Source organism: Amblyomma americanum, chromosome 9, assembly GCF_052857255.1.
Source record: "Amblyomma americanum isolate KBUSLIRL-KWMA chromosome 9, ASM5285725v1, whole genome shotgun sequence".
NCBI lineage: Eukaryota > Metazoa > Arthropoda > Arachnida > Ixodida > Ixodidae > Amblyomma > Amblyomma americanum.
Window position 1 is genome coordinate 45,439,421 of NC_135505.1, and position 21,210 is coordinate 45,460,630.

At 45.3% G+C, this 21,210-nt stretch overlaps 1 protein-coding gene across 1 annotated transcript in view; it reads left to right on the top strand.

The window, feature by feature from the left end:
- Positions 1-18,580, top strand: part of LOC144104197 (uncharacterized) — an 89,254-nt gene extending 70,674 nt beyond the window's left edge. Inside the window, exons 11-17 of the mRNA XM_077637068.1 lie at positions 510-569; positions 8,383-8,442; positions 8,513-8,584; positions 8,881-8,940; positions 11,767-11,826; positions 13,549-13,605; positions 18,258-18,580. Of these exons, the coding sequence (XP_077493194.1) occupies positions 510-569; positions 8,383-8,442; positions 8,513-8,584; positions 8,881-8,940; positions 11,767-11,826; positions 13,549-13,605; positions 18,258-18,290 (402 nt within the window). The 3' untranslated portion in view covers positions 18,291-18,580. The remainder of the gene's footprint in view (positions 1-509; positions 570-8,382; positions 8,443-8,512; positions 8,585-8,880; positions 8,941-11,766; positions 11,827-13,548; positions 13,606-18,257) is intronic.
- Positions 18,581-21,210: the final 2,630 nt, after the last annotated feature.

Here is a 21,210-nt window from a genome sequence, read left to right on the forward strand (position 1 = left end):
AAAATGCAAGCGGAAGTTAGCAACAGCGTCACGCGAGAATATGTTTGTTAAAATGTAACATATTTGCAGAACGTTCCAAACAGCTTGGCGGTACGAAAGCCGTATGTATCCAGAATAAACGTTTCGAATATTTTAAAGGAATGCATTATCACTATTTTTCAAACCTACCTCTCACCACAACTCCGGCATATGGACATGGAAGTTCTTTAAAGCGGGAGCTGTGAGTACGATGCGGTCGAGACAAGTAGGATGCATTCTCGGTGCAAGTAAAACGACAGAAATTGTGAATAAAGAAAAACTTATTTTCTATGCGGAATATATTCTGCACTTCACAGTTAGTGCGGTGGCTTCCATACAACAACAAAAAACATTCCTCTGCATTGCTTATGTATGTGGTGATGTTTTGCTAAATACATTTTTCTAGTATTATATGAGTGTTGGATTCTAAACTCCGCGCCGCTCAAAAAAGTAATACCTCTCATGCTACTTTCCCTGCTTCTTAAAACTAGGAATTCAAGGAAAAAACAATGAGACTTGCTCAAGAAGTTCGGGGGATACAGGATCAGTTGGTAAGTAAAATATACGAGCAATAACCGAACTGACGCGCTGAATACCTTTTTAAAGTGTGCGTTAGATTAAATAAAACGATTTTTGGTGTAATGGCTTTAAATTATTCTTCTCATTTGTTGCAGCTACACACTGCTGTCGCTCGAGGAACTGCACATGAGAGTTTTAAAAGAATAAAATAAAACTGTCTCCTCTAAACTATAAAAAAATTGTCTTAATTAAGCTTTTAAATTGAGTGTATTGTTTTTGAACAATGTGAAATTTCAAGTGAGAGCAATAGTTGTAAATGCTGCGCCTAGACGAGCATTGCTACTCTTGTCACATTTGTGCGAATAATGGTTCTTCAGCCTTGTGTGCCTCCGGTAGCAGAGGGCTTAAAAGTCACATCGCAAAGATGAAGGCTCCTTGTCAAAAACTAGACAGAGCTGTCAAAGTAACCATAATCTTTTTTCTTAGCAATATATTTGGATCAGCACAGATGCTAAAGCGCACATTACAAACGGCAGCGAAAGAAGATGAAATAAAGACAGCTATTGTGGCTTTGGCGAACTAATATTGCAGAAGCACAATGCGCATAATGACAGCAAAGGAAGAAAGCATTATCTCAAGCCTTGTATTTTTGTAATTATCGTCATCGTTCACTAGGTAAGTTCCACAGCGCAGGGTGTAGATTCTGTCACCTATCTCCAATTAACGCAGATCTGCTGCACCAATAGCAGTGTACACGGTAATAATATGTAGATTCGATTCTTCTTGTAGCAGTTATTTTAGTTTTCTCTCTAACGTAACAACCCGCTTCCCCAACAAAGGGTTTTGAGCCTCCCTTTCTGAATAGACAGCGTATTCATTCATTCTACTAAATCAGACTCCTATGTTGATTTTTTTTTTTCAGAGATCATTACTGACCTCTTGTCCCAATTGTTTAATCAAGAAATTTTTTTTGTTTGCAAATGTACCATTATATCGGGATATTAAGCATCCCAGGGTTGATGACACTGTGCCCACTCCATTTAAGCGACAGTTTCTATAATCCTGGCATGCAATAAACACTCTCTGGAATCAAATCGCTCCCAAGCTCCTCTAGTCAGTATATGTGCACGACCTTCGCCAGGGCGCGAATTCTAGCCACCGCCAACAAGCGGTGGCCTATTATCAGAGCTCCAAATGATGACTCAGGCGGCGGCACTCTTGCTATCTAATTAGGATCGCAGCGACTGACACGAAGGAGCATCTAGTGGCGGTGGTTAAAAAAAGTGCGTCCCGTGCTTCCACCCAGCCAACCCTGAAGAAGATGCCCAGTTGACACTGAAACGTCCGTCCTCCTATGTGACTGTTCGGAGTATCAGTTTTGCGTCTCAGCACTATTACTATGCCCCCGAAGGCATGTTCGCGTTTTAGAAGGCATATCTTTATGGTTTAAAATTTATGGGGTTTAATGTCCAAAAGCGACTCAGGACACCGGAGGCGTTAAATGTACCTAGGGTTCTTCAACATGCGGCTATTTTTACATATTGTAAGACGGAGGTTTATTTAAAGAAACTGGAACGACAGCAGCAGCGGGGAAAAAAGTCAGATCACAGCCATGCCGAGCACAGAAAAAAACGTGGCGATGGCAATGCCGCTAGAGGGCAGAGTCATCTTCGTCTTTCACATGAATGTGCATCTCTTTCACATTTGAGCAGCGCAATAAAACTGCGGGACACAACTAAGAATGGACACCACATGCTCTGACACGCAGCTAGATTTTTATTCACGTCAAACGTATCTTAAATACCAGAGGGAAACAAAAGAAAACAAAAAACACAAAAGCTTAGCATCATGCCCACAATCCATCATGCCCAGTTCGCAGGCTGAATGAGTGCATCTTTTTCTTTACAATCGCCCCCTGGGAAAAGAGGCGCCATCCTAATCTTACGATGATGATTAAATGGTGGGATCGTAGTAGGGCTTCAGGAGCTGGACACGAACAGCCTAGAGGGAGCGGCGGCGCAGATTGAGAGACGACGTGAGAGGTTCCACTACGTTCCACGATAGGAGATGTCTGCTCCAAGACGCGGTAAGGGCCGTCATATCGGGCAAGAAATTTTGAGGCGAGTCCGGGGGTACCTGACAGTATCTAGAGCCACACAAAGGTGCCAGTAGAGAATTGCGGTGTGGGATGAGCGTTGTCGTGGCGGAATTTCCGGCAATACTGTGTGTCAGCCGTAAGTGAGCGGGCTATTTGGCGACAGTCTTCGACACGTTGCGCGGCTTTAGAAACAGGAACATATTCGGAGACGTCAGGGTTGTAAGTTAGCATTGTATCTATGGTAGCAGACGGATGACGGCCATAAAGAAGAAAGAAACGAGAGTAGCCCGTAGTGGACATCGTAGCGCTATTTTATCCGTAAGTCACATAACGAAGAACGAGATCCCAATTAGAGTGATTAAAGGCGACGGACATAGAGAGCATGTCCTTTATGGTGTGGTGGAATCACTTCGTGAGGCCGCTGGTCTGCAGATGACAGGCGGAGGTGGTTCGGTGAATGATGTTGCATTGGGTGAACAGGGCTTTGACAACATCGGACAAGAATACTCGGCCACCGTGACAACGTAGTTGACGAGGTTTACCATGAAGAAGGACAAAGCGTTGCAAAAGAAACGAGGCGACGTCTGTCGCGGTGGCAGCCGGAAGCGCAGCGGTTCCGGCATACCGCATCAGATGGTCAACCGCAACGATAGCCCAACGGCTGCCGGTCGCAGTCTAGGGAAGCGGGCCGTAGAAATCAATGCCGATGAGTTCGGAAGGACGTGATGGACAAAGGAGAGGCTGCAAATTCCCAGCAAAGCGATGAAGGGATGAGGCGCTGGAAGACTAGGCAGGAGCGCAGGTGTATTAAGACGAAGGTGCACATGCCGCCCAAGTAGTAGTGCAGACGTATTCGGGTGTTGGTCTTGAAAAAGGCCCGCGTAACCGGATTATTGGTTTGACGTAAAAATAGGTGCATATCTGCGTGCGCAAGTGGCGAGGTATAACGAGCAACCATTTGCGGCCATCACAGCTGTCGTTGCGGCGGTAGAGCAGATGATCAACGAATCGCCAAGTGGGAAGCAAGGGCGACGGATTGTAGTTGATGGAGAAGCAGCCGTTGTGTTGGAGAGAAAAGTGAGAAGAGAAGCAATCCAGGGGCCGGTACGTTCCATGGAAGGTATGTCAGAGAAGGGTAGCGACGGCAGTGAAGCGTCAGAGCCGGAAAGGCTGGCAATCTCGGCGGGAATTGTACAGCAGGAAAGAGCATCCGCGTCTTGATGCTTGCGGCCGGGCGGATAGACGGCGCGAATATCATATTCCTCTAGACGAAGAGCCCATCTGCCCAGACGGTCGGATGGGTCTTTCAAGGAAGAAAGCCAACAAAGCGCATGGTGCTCCGTCACAACGTCGAAAGGGAAGCTATAGGGGTAAAGGCGGAATTTGGCAAGAGCTCATACAATCGCCAAACACTCGTTGTCAGGTACTGAGTAATTGAATTCAGTTTTTGTGAGTGTGAGGCTGGCATAGGAAGCGACGTAGTCATCGAACCCAGATATGCGCTAGGTGAGCGCGGCGCCGAGGCGAACACCACTGAAGTCCGTGTGAACGGCAGTAGGAGCGGTTGGGCAGAAATGACGCCGTATGGGCGGCGCAAGGTGTTGTAGGCGACTTGGCACGCTGGGAAACATAGCGATAATTCAAAACTTCCGGACAGAAGTTGTGTTAAAGACGCAGCAAAGGAAGCAAAGTTGCGAACAAATCAGCGAAAGTACGAGCACAGACCTAGGATGCTCCGTAGATCTTTTATGGATGTAGGTTTGGGGAAGACAGCCCCAGCGCGAAGTTTGGCAGGGTCGGGAGAAACGCCTTTATTGGAGACGACGTGGCCAAAAATGGTCAGTTGACATGCAGCAAACCGAATTTTTTTTTTAAGTTGAGCAGCAGTCCGGCTTCAGAGAGGCAGTTCAAGACGTGCTTCAGGTGGGTGAGATGGGTTTCAAACTCTGGGGAAAAGATTACATTGTCGTCGAGGTAGCAGATGCCCAACTTCCACCCAAGTCTATAGAGAACGGTCTCCATCATCCGTTCAAAAGTCCCAGGAGCAGTACAAAGGCCGAAAGGCTTCAAGGCAAATTCATACGAGCCATCAGGGGTCACAAACTCTGTTTCGGAGCGATCGGCTTCTTCCATGAGGGCTTGCCAGTACCTGAACGTGGATCGAGGAATCGATAGAGTTCGGCCCTCTGCAAGCAGTCCAGAGCGTCGTCAATGCGTGGTACGGGATAGACCTTCTAACGCGTGTTCTTATTAAGGCGGCGGTAATTCATAGAGAAGTGTACGGAGCCGTCATTAGTTTTCACAAACACCACAGGCGACGTCCAATGGCTGCATGAGGGCTGAATGACACTGTTATTAAGCATTTGGTTAACTTGCTCTTCGACAGTCTCACGTTTGGTGGCAGACGCACGATAGGGGCGCTGGCGCAGCGACACGTGTTCACCAGTGTCGACGCAATGTGTGACTGGTTAAGTTTGGCCCAGTGGTAAGAGTCGAAGGCAGAACGAAACTCATGAACAAAGGCGAGGAGCTGCGTCCGTTGGGGCGGAGGAAAATCGGTGTCAATGGAGCGAAGAATTATTTCGGTTGAGCAAAGATCGGGTGCTCAAGAAGGGGGGCCGAGTGCGGACGCGGTGAAATGCGCCGCATTGCCATTCTCCTCGCGGAGAACCAGTGAATCGATCAGTTAGCCACTGCGGAAACAGTCAGCAAGGCGCAAAGCGGTAGGGGAGGAAAATGGATTTGAGATGAGTAGTACGGAGAGGCCAGCGGATACAGGCAGTACGGCATAGGGCAACAGAAGTCACTTGTGGTCCAGAAAAGTAGGGGCCGGCTTGAAGAGTACGGTGTTGTCACAAAAAGGGTCGCAAGAGAGGTTAAGCACGACGGAACAACTTGGAGGAAGGTCGGTGTCGTCGGCGGTGAGGAATTTAACACAAGAAACGGAAGGAGTAGCGGAGGGCAAAGTATTGGGCTGAGCAGAGAACCCGACTTTAGCTCGAGCACAGTCGATAATAGCTTCATGGTTCGAAAGAAAATCCCAGCCCAGAATAACGGCAGGGGAACAGGAAGGCAGCACAACAAACTCTACCGTGTAGAAGCAGTCCTGAATCTCAACCCGAGCGCTACACGTGGCGGATGGCTTCATGTGCTGAGCGCTGGCCGTGCGCAGCGGTAGTTCTGGAATTGGCGTCTTGTCCTTCCTTAACGAGTTGAAAGTTTGTAGTCCATTGCAGAAATAGCAGCGCCGGTGTCCACAAGCGCCGTAACAGTAACACCCTCCACAAATATTTAAATGAGATTAGTAGGTCATTAACGAGGCCTTTGAAAGTTCGATGGGGCGCAGTTCTTGCCCCAGGAACGGCGGCAGCTAGTTTCCTCCTGAGTAGTGTTTGTGGCATGTCGCATAGGTGAGTTTGAGCGGCGTCTCGGCGAAGATGAACGGCATATATATAGGTTCGAACGGTCCTGGAAAAGGAACGACTCGAAGGTGGCTCAGCGTGCCCGGAAATGCCAGTACGCGGGAGCTTCAGGAGGTGATGAACATCATCTTCGTCATCATCAGCAACAGCACCAGCCTGACTACGTCCACTGCAGGGCAAAGGCCTCACTCATGTCTCTCCAATTAACCCGCTCCCTTGCCAGCTCCGCCCAACCTAAGCCTGGAAACTTCTTAATATCTTGAATAAAAAGTATCGCAAAGAGACGACCACGAGAGGAAGACACCACAAACACGAACGATACTAACAGCTGGCTTTATTTTTCAGAAAAATTATCAATGTATAATTGCACACACCTTAATATCTTCCGCCCACCTAACCATCTACAGGCTCCTGCTACGCTTGCCTTCCTTTCGAATCCACTCCGTTACCGTTAAGGAGCAGCGGTAATCTTGCCTTCGCAATACATGCCCTGCTCAAGCCCATTTCTTCTACTTGATTTTGACTAGGATGTCATTAACCCGCGTTTGTTCCCTCATCCACTCTGCCCGCTTCCAGTCTTTTATGGTCTTTTAACTGTACACCTATCATTTTTCTTTTTCATGGCTTGCTGCATTGCCTTTAACTTAAGCTTAATCATTTTCGTTAGTCTCCAGGATTCTCTCCCTGTGCGCGAGTACCGCTAATACACAGCTGTGCACATTTCCATTGAGGGATATTGCTAAACTGTCATTTATGATCTGATAGAACATCCTTTATGCGCCTCACGTCATTATTATCATTGTAGTTATTACCCTCTCAGAATCTGGATTGGCTCTCACTACCTGCCCTGAGTAGGCATATTTCTTTACCACTTCCAGCATCTCGCTGCCAATTGTGAACTGCTGAACCCTTGCTAGTCTGTTGAACATTAATTTGGTTTTCTGCACATTAATTTTACATCCAGCATTCTGCCTGTTTTTGAACTCATTGATAATGATTTGCAGTTCACCTCCTGAGTCCCTCAGCAAGGCAATGTCATCAGTGAATCGCGGGCTATTTAGGTATTCTCCATTAACACCTATCCACAACTGTCTCCATGTCAGACCTCGGAAACCCTCCTGTAAAAAGCAGTGAATAGCATTGGCGAGATCCTGTCCCCTTGCCTGACACCCTTCCATATTGGAATTTTATTGCTGAATTTATAGAGCACTATACTAGCTACTTAGCTCCCAAATATATCTTCCAGCATTTTGACATAAAGCTCTTCACGCTGATTCGCTATGCCTGCACGACTGCTGAGATTTCCACGGAGTTGAAAGCTTTCTCGTAACGAATAAAGGCTACATATATGGGTTGTTCACATTCTGCGTATTTCTCTATCATCCCATTGACAGTGTACTTTAGGAAAGCCTGCCTGTTTATTTGGTTCAATGAAGTCTAAGGTTTCCCTGACTCTATAAACGATTATCTTAGTAAACACCTTGCAGTGAAAGGGCTGTAAGCTGATGGGACTGCAATTTTCATGTCCTTGCCGTCTCCTTTCTTACGAATGACCAGGCAAGCCGCAAGTGCAGCAAATAGGGCGTTTGTCGGATTTCGCCTACTTGCTGCAACGTTTCGCGCTAGCGTTGTTCAGCACAGAGATTCCTGACTGCCGGACGATCAAAGACTTGAGACTGAGCAATGGTGGTAAGATAAAAAATAAGGACTTTGCTCCCATCATCCCATTCGATGTAGAGGCTCACCCGTTCGTAAGGTGTGAGACAGTCTTCTACATCATGCTCATCAGTGCCGCAGAAGATGGCGGGCTCCCGTTGGCGACGGGAAACGGCAAAGACAACAGCAGGGCCCACTTGCATGGTTTATTGGATGCCATAAGGCATCACTGGTTTCAGGACAGTACGGCTGCGAAGTTCCAGGGCTGAACCCGGCAGCTCCACCAAATGTAAGACAAGGATTTATTTAAAGGAGCTGGGACGACGGCAGCAGCGCCGAAAACAGAGCACAGTCAGTCAAGTCGAGCACAGACACACGCGGCGATGGCAATGCCGCTAAAGCGTAGGGTCATCTCTCCTTTGGCATGAATATGCGTCTTCTTCTTTACAATAATAATAATGGGCTTCCCTACAACATCGTGTGTAGTGGCGTTGTATATAGAAAATGGTTTTTTTTTTCCTAGGCATCGCATGAAGCAGTTGTACATTCATGCACATTTCTTTGTTCTGTGCATACTTAAGAGAGATTCTAAAAATATGATCATAATATTCAATAATATTTGGAAGAACAAGTGATGCTCTAACTTATTTCCTACACTTTAATTTTCAGTCCGAAATGCAGTGCGAAAGCCACCATAAAAAGGCAGAGCAGTTAATCTTAGAAATGGAGGTACGACATAATAGTGCCTGCTGTTTGGCACCCCTTATATCAACAGCCGAGCATTCCTTAATTTTTTCAGCAACAAATGTACCGATATCTTCAAGAATCCCTGTTTTTCATCAAGGAAGAAGCAATACACCGCTTGAACGTGGTATGCGCTATCTAAATTTATCTTTTTCACCCGCGTGAAAATCACGTTTAAATAGATTGAAGCCAAATGTATGACATCACCCTCCACTCAGTCCGAAGTAGACGAATCGCAATAAGCTGCTAATCCCAGTGGTCAATCATTATTCGTAATATTTAAGGAATTGGTCAATTAATCATGCAAATATTCTTTGAATGGTGGGAGTCGTGTTGTTTGCAGTTCAATGAAATAACTCTGTACGATCTTTTCTGCGTAAAACAAATAGAAAAGAAACGTCTGGGTGTCCTTCTATTTCGCAGGTTGACGAAACGCTGAAAAATATGAGTGAGCAGTTCTTGAAGGAACTCAGTGACAATCGGGTGAGTGACGTCAAGAATGGTGGTTATGTTTCGTTGTCAAACATATTTCCTATCCTTGCCGTTCTTGCTTCCTGGCGAAAATTTTAGTTCATTTCTCTCGGATAAACCAGTGGAGGTTCTGGCTAGTGTGCGCGTTATTACGTCACCCTGATATTCGAAGTTCGTGCTTTAGTGAAACTTTTTACCTGAATTTAAAAATAGCTTGTAATCGCAATATACCTACTTCATATCATTATTTGATCTCTATTGTTATTTCCACAGCCCCAATTGAAATTACGCATTGTTTTTGTTTAAAAATACACAAATTGGTGAATAAATAACAAGACTTGCATAAAAACTGCTCATTATGACTCAGACTTTACAACCTAACAGCTCTAACCTTCAAGATACTCGCCTCGGTTGTCTACGCGCCGCTGCATTCGACTTATCCGCTCTTGGTTACAGTCCTTTACCACTCGCATGCCAATTTCTCCAGCATTGCCGTCGTTTTTTTTTTCATATCATCTACTGCGCTGCACTGACTTCCTGTTAAAGCCGTTTCTACCTTGGGGGAAAACTAAAAGGCACCCTGAGCTAAATTTTGTGTGTAAGTTGGGTGCTTCAACACTGTGTTTCTCTTATTGGCTTAAAATTGTCATTCTGATCTTCCACAATTCAGGCCATTTCCTCCTCACTGGCCTTATGAATTTGACAGAAATCTCAACGTGCTTCGGCTGATTGATTGTCTGGCCTGGTTGTATCAATTCAAACACTATAATGCTATTCATTTAAAAGGAACAAAAATTATTACCTGCGCTTTTGAGTGGCGCATTTTCGCTATTTTTGTGGTTGTGGACGATGGAGTTTCCCAGTGCGTTAACCGTCGTTTCGTCTCTTGGTAGTGCTCAAAAATCGTCGTCTCCTTAGGTGTGATCACCTTTTCAGCAATAGGATTAGCTGTTAGGCGTTCACTCAGGTGAGCCCAAATTGTACATGAGCTTCTTTGTGCGCCTAAGTGAGGTTCATGGGGGCCACTCTGGAGCATACTTTGCGCATGCGCAGTTGGCGGTGAAAAATTTATCGCACGATCAGTCGTCAATTTGCACATTGTGCGCTATCAATCGGATGCCCAATCGGCGATTGTTGTGAGCAATTTTACAATCCTGTGGGGCGTTTTGTTCAGCGTGTCCGTGGCCAGGCGCTCCAGGTCGCACATCCACTTTACAATCTATGTTGCCTCGGGAAATCGCTTTTGAAATGATAAAACTAGCGCAGGTGACATGATTTTTTTTACAGTGCATCTCCCACAGAAGTCTTGAGAACTCATTGGATTTTTACTTCAATTTCAGCAGAAACTTGAGATTAACGAGCTGCTAAGTATTACCATACACAATGTTCTCAAGGCTACTTCTTGTCTAGGCTTATCCGATCTGCTTTCAGATTGCGTTTTTAAACTGTTCACATCGGACTTGTCCGGAAGATTCGATTCAACTAACCATGCATGTGGCAAGGTTTCATCTGGTCTAGTTTTCTTTAGCTACACGTCGCATATGCGACGGAAACAGGAAACATACTGACAAACAGACAAGGAAATAGACTGGTAATATTACTAGTCTGTGTCCTTGGAAGAGTGGATAGAAACTAATAAAGGAAGTACACGACAAAGATACCCATCATGTGTTTTCAGTTATTAAAGGCATGAACTCCAGCCAAATATTGCAGTCTTTTGTTGAGACAACTGCTCACGCAGTGCGGTCTACTGCTCTGGTTAGGGCATACGCTTCTGAGGTTAATGTTTGTCACATTTTTGGCTTACTGAATGTACGGAGAATGCAATTTAAATGTAAATTGTGTCGGGAATTTTAGAAATGCTCCGGAGGACTTCTTCAAGCTTTCATCTAGTCAGTGTTCTCGGTGCTACATTGAACATTTTTTACTGTTTTCCAGATGTTCCCGGTAAACAATTTTACAGCAAATCCTTTTAATATTATCATTGAAAATGAGGCGCGGCAGGCCGTCACGATTATTTGAGAGCATTCTCGATGCCCGAGCGTGGTGACACTGCCGTATATACAGAGCGCGCTGTCTGCGTAGAATATTAAAAGTAGTTATATGGCGATGAAAAAAAAGGGGTGAAAAGCGCAGCAACGCAGTGGCTGGACACCTGGGCCATGCCGTGAAAGAAGGAATTAAGAAAGGCGTGAACGGGGGTGATAAAAAATTAAGTAAACCCTGTACGCCTGCATTTTCTTAATTTTGCGATTGAGTCTCAATATTGGCACTTTGCGGCGAATTAATGAATTCTTTAAGACTGCTTTAAAATCTACGAGCTTTGATTTGAGGTGAAGCCCACACGGAAGCATGCGAAATATAGACTGTAGATGTTTAATGGATGGGTGGAAGTGATATGAGAGGAATAGCTTAGCCACGCTCCTGTGACTCCCTTGCTCTAGACGCGCGTGCAACGGCCTTCCTGACGTGCCTCGCCTCGAGTTATGAGACTGGCACCGATACTAAGAACGCCACATCTAATATCGAAAGCGTCAAAAAGGCTGCAACAAAGGCTTGGGCGTGCATTGTAGGTTCCAGGGACAGAAAACACTGTTATGTCTTTGTTGCAGTTCAGGATCCATCCAGTGCCTTCCTAATTAAATTAGTATAAAGAAACTGGAAGATACTTAGGTTATTTCGTCAGGCAATCAATCATGTATTGCTTGGAAGTGTTCGGAAAAACCTTCAAGCAAGAAAGGAGCTTTATAGTGTGTCCTCAATGGAAGCGTGATAAAATTACTACATGTGCTTTTTCAATTATCAGCAAAAACATTATTGTGTTCATGTATTTCGCAGGTTGATAAAGAGCTGGATAATATGAACAAACGATTTTTTTCGGCACTGAGTGAGATGCAGGTAAGAACGCAAACAATTTTCGCCATCTTTGAACATCGATTTATGTTAATTTCTGCATTTTTATTTCTTGCTTTAAATCTGCAGCTTAATTGGACAGAAAAAGGTCAGGAAGCTGGAGTCATACGTAACTCCTGAACTTCAATTTCTTTTGTGGTCCGCATTTTCTTGCTGTTCGGTATATTAAATAAAAAAGGAATACGTTGTTCCTATTACATTGTGCCAACCCTTTATACCATTTGTGGCAAGGCGAACAGCACGAAGCACAAATATGGACAATTTAGTCAAAGATGCACAGGTCCTAAAATTCGTGAAAAAGGCAGAAGAAATAAATGGAAGAAAACATGTTTGAGGTTAAAGTGCGAGAGCGTTGTATTTTATTAAGCCGGATAAATATCGCCTTGTTTAATTAACATCACTTTTCGGGGCAAACTGTGAGCCCCTGACTATATTTCAAGTTGCCATTAACTCTACTGCTCAGATTATTCTTTATGTTCTATCACCAACATTCGAAATATTTGTGCTTCCCTCTTAGAATATTGACTTGTATGGCAAGTTCTTGCTGTCATGCGTATAATTGTTTTGAACTAAGCTGCTCAGCCAGATTTTAATACATCACATAAATCTATTTTCCGCACTAGAAATTTCACCCCACATTCATTTTCCCATAGGGCAACACGCCTTCTTTAGGAGCTCCGATTCGAGCTTGGAGCCACATAATATCGCCACGCGCCCCGCACCACGCGGCTTCCGCGCTTAGTCAAAAGGTCGACGAAGCGCCGGTTGGTTAGAGAGGGGCACTCGCGCTACACCTGGCTGAGGGATTAAAAAGACTGAACACATTCTTGGGTTCTCCCCTACGTCTACTTGCCTGGCTCTCCTTAGGTCGTGACAATATCTCGTTAGTAGTACTTTTTTTTCTTTCACCACTCTAAAACGAAAGCATTTGTGGTATCAAGGAAAAATCAGTTTTCGGATTGTACACTTGAACGCCTATGCCTAGGCAAGGACGCATAGCCACGCCATAAAATGCTTTGATGCAACATAAGAGAATAAATTAAGCGCTCTGATCTCAGTTCTCAACTTGAGGCACGGCTTTTCGCTCTTTTCACAAGCCTTACATTGAATTTCTCTTTGGTGTCTAGATCAGGAACGGCAACTCCAAAATCGAAAATGTCAGCTAAAGCAGAAAGGCCGTTTCGACGTAGACTGTGCTACTGCTGTACAGCAGAGGGCGCGCTGTACCGGTGGGCGTTGTTCAGTTTTAAGGCGGAAAGCATTTAAGCGCACATATTCGCGGTGACGGTGTCCGTCCGGCTCATCTTGGCGCAGTGCCAGCTGTCACCCTTCCTCTCACCGGCACGCTTCCTCCTCGCACCCCCACCAGCAGGTGGCGCATGCGCATGTGCACATAGCAACAGTGACGTCAGTCGCGCCGCTCGCCCCAGTGGCAGCTGTGGCGTGGCGCATGCACAGTTGCGTATAGCAACAGGCAGTCGATGTGACACAGTAATCAGGAAGGCATTCGCCACGCACACTTTAGGCCTACAAAGTGTCCCCGTAGTTTTTTAAAGCTACGATAGACGCTTTGAGCCCCGAGATTCGTCACTGCGTGCTTTTCGCAATCTCTTGCAACTGCGCAGCATAGGTCTTTGCATTTACGCGGCTCTGGGCAACCATTCAGGGAGCAGGTAAGAAATTTAATCTTCAATATCTTTCATGCAGGAACGAATCGCGGAATCCAAATTCGCCATGCTGGAATGGGTCCGCGACCTTAGGCAGGTAAAGTAGCCGACTTAGCCTTTTCGAATACTTGTGCTGCCTTCTACTGATGACAGCAATAATCGTTATCTCTAAGAGAACTCACTGAAAACGAACTCACGTGAGCGGCAGAGGTGCGGTCCACTTACAAGTGATTTTAACTGCACATTACAAGTCGCAGGCGTGCGCTTGCAGCCCTCGTGATCTTTCGTCTTCTCGCTTCGCTGATTGGTACAAGCCGGTATTTTGTTTAAAGAGGACAAAGGAGGAGAGGCGCGGATGCGCAGAGTGGCCACGTGATAAAGGCGAGTTTTTGAATTTAGAGAGTTCAACGCGCATATTGGTGACCTCAGTGTCTGCTCGAAGACTTCATATGTTGCAATAATCCATATGCAGTAAGTAGCTTGTAGCTGCTTAAACTTCAGAATATTTTCGTTCCAATCTACAAAAACAGTTATTATTTCACAATAATTTCACAATGTTATTGTTTCACAACGGTTAATCACAAGGTGTCCCGTTGACCATATCGCTAAATATAATGGTGGCATTTTCTTTTTTACCGCGACACTTTAAGTGTGCTTCTACCGCAATCTTAACGCATGCTTACTGGAACTCAGAACTTTTATTCTGAGGGATATTGCTCGGCTGACTTCTCAAAATAATATTAGCGTACTTGGCTGATCAAAGCAGCCTTATTTACATAATACATGTAATTCAGGGATTTCCGCCTGGAATGTAAAGAGATAGTGAAGCATGTGAGCGCAGAAAAGGGCCGCGATGCCTCCGAAAAGAAAAGCCTCCACCACATATTACAAATAATTACTACAGCGGGGCTGTACGTACTACCATAGCAGGCGAAAAAAATCTCTCTAAAAAACTGTCAGGCAGATTTGATATCTATAAACATCTGGTGAGCACTGTAGCCTGGAAATTAACGTTTTCTTATGGTTTTTACTGAAAACGAAGCACAGTTAAGAGGTACATAGACTAGTGATTACAAAAGGAGGTCCTAAATTGAAAACTGTCAGGAGGACCTCCTGTTATTAAATGCTTACATGAAGTAAAATAAACATATTGCAGATATACACACTAGCAACTACATAGCTAAAAACAGGTGCATTTGAAAATATTAATAATAACAGTTTAAGCATGCTAAATTTTAAGAACACATTTTACAAACACTAAGAGAGAACATAGTACAAGCACTCACGCAATAGAAGTCGTATCGAATAATAACAGGTTTCATTGGCATCCTACCTGAAGGCAATTAAACAGTACATTGTTTTTCAAGTTTCTACTAAATTGTGCTTCGGTGCGGAATGACTTGATAACTGCGGTCAGCGAGTTCCAGACAGTGATGCTGAAAATAAAGCGGACTGTTTGTCATAAATATTTTTCACTTTTTCCCAGAAGTGAAATATTCTGCACTGACATAGGGGGCTCCTTGGTTTCCTAATACGAGAAGAGTCCCCGGCTGTGGTCGGTTTGCGAGTCGACCACGCACCTTTGAGAGCACCCGGGATGATGCACACAGTTGTACATTTGAAAGCGGTTTTCGTGGTGTCCTGGCTCTACGTTGGCCCAAAGAGGGCATCTGTAACCATAGTGATGTGCACCTAGTATGCCAGTGACTGCTGGATGTAGTTCCATGTGAATCCTGGCCTTAACAGAGACACGGACATTGCGAGCACGCAGGAATTACAGATGGAGCTACGTTTAGTGGATGAATACTCAGAAATGAAATGGCAGCACTAAGGACGCAAAAATCTAACACGAAAGAGATTTTTTTTGTGCACACAGCCAGCAGATCGATCTTTTAAAAGAATAGTCAACCCATGTTAAAAAATTTTGACAAAGCTGTCACCTTGCTTAGCGAAAAATGTATTGATTCGAGGAGAGAAGTAGGCCTTGTAGCCTGAGTTTTTATGAAATGTGAGAAAACAGCGATGAAATCGTTTGCGTCCTTAAGAAGAAAATTATTTCTGAAGTTTTTCAAAGTAACCTTCGAGTGGCGTTCAATTTTTTTCCGAGAATCAACGATCCCAGAAAGCTAACAAAACAAGATGGACCCCTTTGATGCTTCTAGAATCCTGTGAAAAACAAGACATTTAGTCGACTGCATCACTATCATTATCAGCCTGAGTATGCCCACTGGGGGGAAAAGGCTCTACCATATCTCTCCAAGTAAGCCTTTCCTATGCAAACCGCAACCACCCTTTCCCCGCAAATTTTAATCTAATTCGATCACATAACCGCCCACATAACTTTCTACCGCCCGCTTATGAGTTTGTGGAATGCTCTCAAACACAACGCAAGCGAAGTTCCTGTCCGAAATGAATTATCACGTGACACGCTCGCAATAAGAACTTTCAATGGCCACCACTAAAAACATCAGAGATGCAAGAAAATAAAGCCATTCTACTGCATAATAAACTATAATGTTTGGAAAGATTTTTACGTGAAGCGACGCCAGCGTTCACGAGGCACATCTACGCAATCAGAAGAATAAAGAGCCTGGAACACCGAATGTAAAGACCTGAGGGTGATAAATATGAAGGCCCACATCGCTCTAAATGGGAGTGACCTACTTTCACCTATACTGCTAGTGTATGAACGAAATCCCATTGTGGTCGCCGTGACGTGGCTCCGCGTGTAAATTAATGGCGAGGAAGCTTTTTCTTCTTTATCGCTTATTCCCACGCGACATATCTACTCCAGGATAGAAGTAGATATGACTTGACAAGCCTAGACATGAAATTTTACTGGACGCTAGATTTTCTAAGTGCTGTTTGCAGAGCATCTGCTTCACCCACCGCAGATTGCTCATAGACTATTCCAATTTACTATTCGTTTTCAGCACGGCAGAATCTGGATAATTGGTGTTTTGGACCTACCATTTGTTAACTACGATGTGTGTTTTCGTAATCCCATCATGCTGTTGATGAAGAGCCTGTGTTTATTATCATGTCGAGGCATGACATGCAGAAAGTAAAAAAAAACACATCCACAGGTGCTCAAGATACTTCACACTCGACCTTTTAATTGTGGATTGATTTATTAGTCGGTTTCTACTGTCAGTTGAGGGCTGAATTTTTTACTCTAACGTGATCTACTATTCTTTCGTGGTTCATACTGCTCGCAATACGTCTGTGTCCAATGTCTGTTGTGCAAAATACTGCTCTCATGCAAAATATAGCAACGTTTTGTATTATTTAGACACATTTTTCTGCCGCTTCAGAGAAATTCTGATGCTGATATTTGTTCGAATCAATTTGAAACAGTGCGCACTCACTGCCTGGATAACTTTGCCGCTAGGAAACTTCTGTAGTGTCACGCGAAATATCCCCCTGGTTAACGCGTGCAGTTTTGGAAGTGAAAAGAAACGTTGGAAAAGATGAGACGTAGGACGCTCTAATATTCAGTCAGTGCAAGTTCCTTTAAAGCAGCCGGGAGCTCCTCTAAACTCCATTACATTGAATACACACTGCCGCTTATGTCGTCCGCGTTCTCACTCAGCCTTCATGTGGCGCCGATATTCTATGTGGTCTTCATGTTGATAGGCATCGCGTTCGAGTGGCAGCGTACACAGCAGGATCTTATCTGCGCCTATTCTACACATATCGCTAGCTAGCGGGGGCCTCTTTGTTCTCCTGCGAATCAGCCACAGTACTATCACTTCCGCAGCTCCAAGCGCCGCTCGTCGCTACAGCGCATTGCGATGTCATGCTGCGCACAGCGCCATTTGCGGAGGACCTTCGCCGCACCCTGTGCAACTCCTGGGCGCTTGGCGATGACGTCATACTACCTGTGCTCCGGATGGTCACGGACTACGCGATCGAGACTAATTCGAAGCCCTCCACTGCGGTGCCTCCTCTTTTCCTTCTTTCGCTGCTTCCGTCATCCCTTCCCTCACTGCGCTTTGGAAATATCACCAAAGAGTCAGACAGTTACTGTGCCTTTCCTTTTCAGGAAACAATTTGAATTTTGAAAGATGTGCTTTATCTTCGACCAAAATTGTCTTCTTCCTCACTGGAAGTGCAAGTATTTTATGGTGACTTCGAATGACCTCAAAGGCGACGGCAAGCCCCTTTTCCGATCGAAATTTTTCTAATCGGCTCTCGCCAGTAAGAGCTGATGTGCACTGCAAAACAACGTTCTCCGAGACCAAAAACTGTCAAAAGAGTAAAAACTGTAAAGCCTAAAAATTATTGATAACAAGCCCAAAAACCCACGCATTCGTGCGTTGCGTTTTTTTTTTCCCATCATTTGAAAAATTAACTAGGGCCGCACTCACCACGATACTATGCTAGACTCCCTAATATCGCCTAACGGCTTCTATCGAAGCTGCACTAGCATTGTAGACACAGACATGACGGCAGATCATGGTAAATTATTGTAACTTCTTAAATAGATTGTTTCTCGTCAAAAGGAGTCAACAGAAGCCATAAAGACGGCAAATATAAATACAATTGACGTTGAAAAAAAGTGTCACGTGTTTACGTACTTAGGAAGGAAAGACTGAAGGGGAACGTGCTCTAAGCGTTTTGTAGCACTACGGGAACCGCAGTGAACCTTCGGAGTGGACGTTTAATAAAACTTGAGCCGTTTCTGCGCTCGTTCATTGGTCCTTGTTCTTTTGCAAAATGCTTAAATAATTTCTTATTCATTTTCAGCTCAGCGAGAAGGTCGACCAAATTTCGCGCTAGCGCTTTCGACTTGAAGAAGAGTAGGCCGAATCCCGGAGCTGACTTGAAGGCAACATATACACCTTCCAGGGGCAAAACATAGAAGAAAAATGAATTTCACACCGGCTTGGCAAGAGTCGAGAGTGTGTTCTGGTCGTGCTGCAATGTGATTGTAAATGCTGCCTCACACTGATGCCGCAGAGGATGTTAACGGCACCGAATGAAATAAGGATCAGTGCATTTACTGCACTTTTTGTATTTAAGTAGTACACTCACCGCTGCCAGCATCTGCGCTCAATAAAATATGCGTTTGAATACCTGTGTCCGTGGTTGTAGTTCTTCCTGACGACACGGTAGGTTGCTGCCTTCACTGGTAATCATTTTTCACATAAATGATATGAATTTTCATGTCCGTGACCCTTTTAATTTCGTGATCAACGTATAATTTTTTATCCCTTCCCTTACGGCGCGGTTCAGGTGTCCAAAGATATATGAGACCGATACTGCGTCATTTCCTTTCCACAAAATCCGATTGCTATTATTATTATTATTATTATTATTACGTACAATTTCGCTTCTGAATTAATTTTCGCATATGCCGAGGAAACCTCCCGAAGAGTTTGTTAAAAATTTTTTTTAATTAGGCAAACTAGTGAACATGAGCAGCTTTTTTTTCCATACTGAAGTCCTCATCCGCAGCCGTATTAAACACACTTTAACGTCTTTGCTTTGTGCTCAATGATTGGCGTAATTTTTAGCGCGCACAACCGCTGTAGCGAATCTACTGGTCGAAATCTGTTTCTTTTTCAGCCGCAGTGGTGGCTGAGTGGTTATGGTGCTCGGCTGCTGGACCGAAATACGCGGGTTCGGTCCCGGCCGCGGCGGTTTCTAGAGGCCCGTGTTCTGTGCGATGTCAGTGCACGTTAAATAACCCCAGGTGGTCTAAATTTGTGGAGCCCTTCACTACAGCGTCTCTCATAGCCAGAGTCGCTTTAGGACGTTAAACCCCCAAAAACTAAAACTAAGAACCTTTTTCTTTCCTCAAAGAGAGTGATAATTCTAACATATCAGCAGATAAATTGGGTGCAAGCTATAAATCCCACTTTGAGCTAAAAAAGTTGCAGCATTAACGGCTTTACGCTCGTTTGTGTCACCTTGTATGCCCTAATACTTCCGAGGTCTGCTTTCTATCAGCGCCTCTCGCGATCAATCATTAACTGCCACTTGCCAGGATTGCAGGCTGGGCTCACTGCCTATTAACTGCGCGGAACTAACTCAACGTTATAGACCCCAAGCCATGTCTTCTCGGCTAGACCACATGGTCAGGCAGCAGCGCTCGGGGGATGTGGAGCCCCGGCGCCACGACAGCGAAGACTCGGCTCGGCAGCGCAGCGAAGTCAAGTGTTGTGTTACTATGGCCGCGGCGCCGCAAGGTCGTTCAAGGTCAAACTGCAGCCCACCAGGAAATCTCCGCCGCTATAGGCCAGTGCAGCTTTAGCTTTAAAAATTTCCAGCCGCCGGCATCGGCCGACGCTCGCGGCAGAGGCAAATGGCCACTCCGTCGGCCTTGGTGGGCCAACTAGATCATGTGACCTTGTGGCGTCATTACAACCTGACCGCTGAGTTCTCAGCACAACGACCACCGTAGCCGGTGGTAGTGTAATTAGTGTATACACATATGTGAGGGCCGTAGTCTTTTTCCACATTCAAGGGCCTATTTTAAGGTTGCGGCCCGTATACGCAAGCGTGGGAAAAATTCTGGAATTGCATACCTATCTATCAAGGAGTTTGCCGCATTTATTCTACGTTAAGTCGTTACGTGCGCAGTCATCATACTCTAAGCTGTTGCTGTGCTGTGGTGCACGCTCATCCCACAAGAAGTTTCACAGCTTGCCCGTTTACAATGCGTAGCCGCTGTTTTTCACTTCCATCGCATTCAACAGCAGCTTTTCTTCCATTTCGGGAATGTACATGATTTGCCCCAGAAAGCGCGCTTTTCGTAGCTTGTGGTCCTGAATGCATCTTTTTTCTTGCACCTTCATTGGGCGCACTTCTGGTCCACGTCGAGTTTCTTGCCCACCGCCCGCTTGCCATGTTCGCGAGCAAACTCCTATCCGTGTAGCTATTAAGGTGCTTGCCCATCGTGCTAAAATTGCAACCCTCGGCGCTCGCACACAAAAGCCACAGCTACAGTTCTACAGTGAACTTCCACACTACCACAACTCCGTGCCTTTGACAGCCACAAAATGCTGGAGTGGTGATGCTGATGCAGAAATGGACGGTGGGAGATTGCGGCATTGGATAAAGTTGGCGATGATGATGATGATCTTCGGCCTTCCCGATGAAAACGCACGACAGGATTTCCTGCCGCGCATCTGTCGCGCGACAAAATTTTGTGCCGCAGAACAAGCTTTGTTGTCGTGCATTCTGTCGTGCGACAGAGGTTGGTGTCGTGGGTTCTTTCGTGCGACAACGGTGTTTGCAGTAGATTCTCTGTCACGACAAACATCTTTCCTGTACTTTGTCGTGCGAAGGACTCTGACGCAGGATTGTTCACGCGACAGAAACCTGTGGTGTGAACAATACTGCGGCTGTCGCGGGTACTGCCGGGCGACAGAGACTGCGTGCCTTGACAAAGTTACCTGTCGTGGGTACACGCGCGGGACCAACTTCTAGCACGCCTATTTTCACGCGATAAAAGTGCCTGTCTGGCGGATTGTCGTACGACACAACCCCCTGTCGTGGGTTCTGTCCTGCCAAAGGATGTGTCGGAGGACACATTCATGTCGAGGGTAATTCTGTTTTACTGCAGATTCTGGAAATACTGTCGCGCCGTCGTGTGACAGCGATAGGCTCAAATTCTGGCGACTCGCCAAGACGATGCAAATTGCTCTGGTTGGTTGTTGACCGGCACCGAGAGAAATGAAGTGTTAATTCAGAT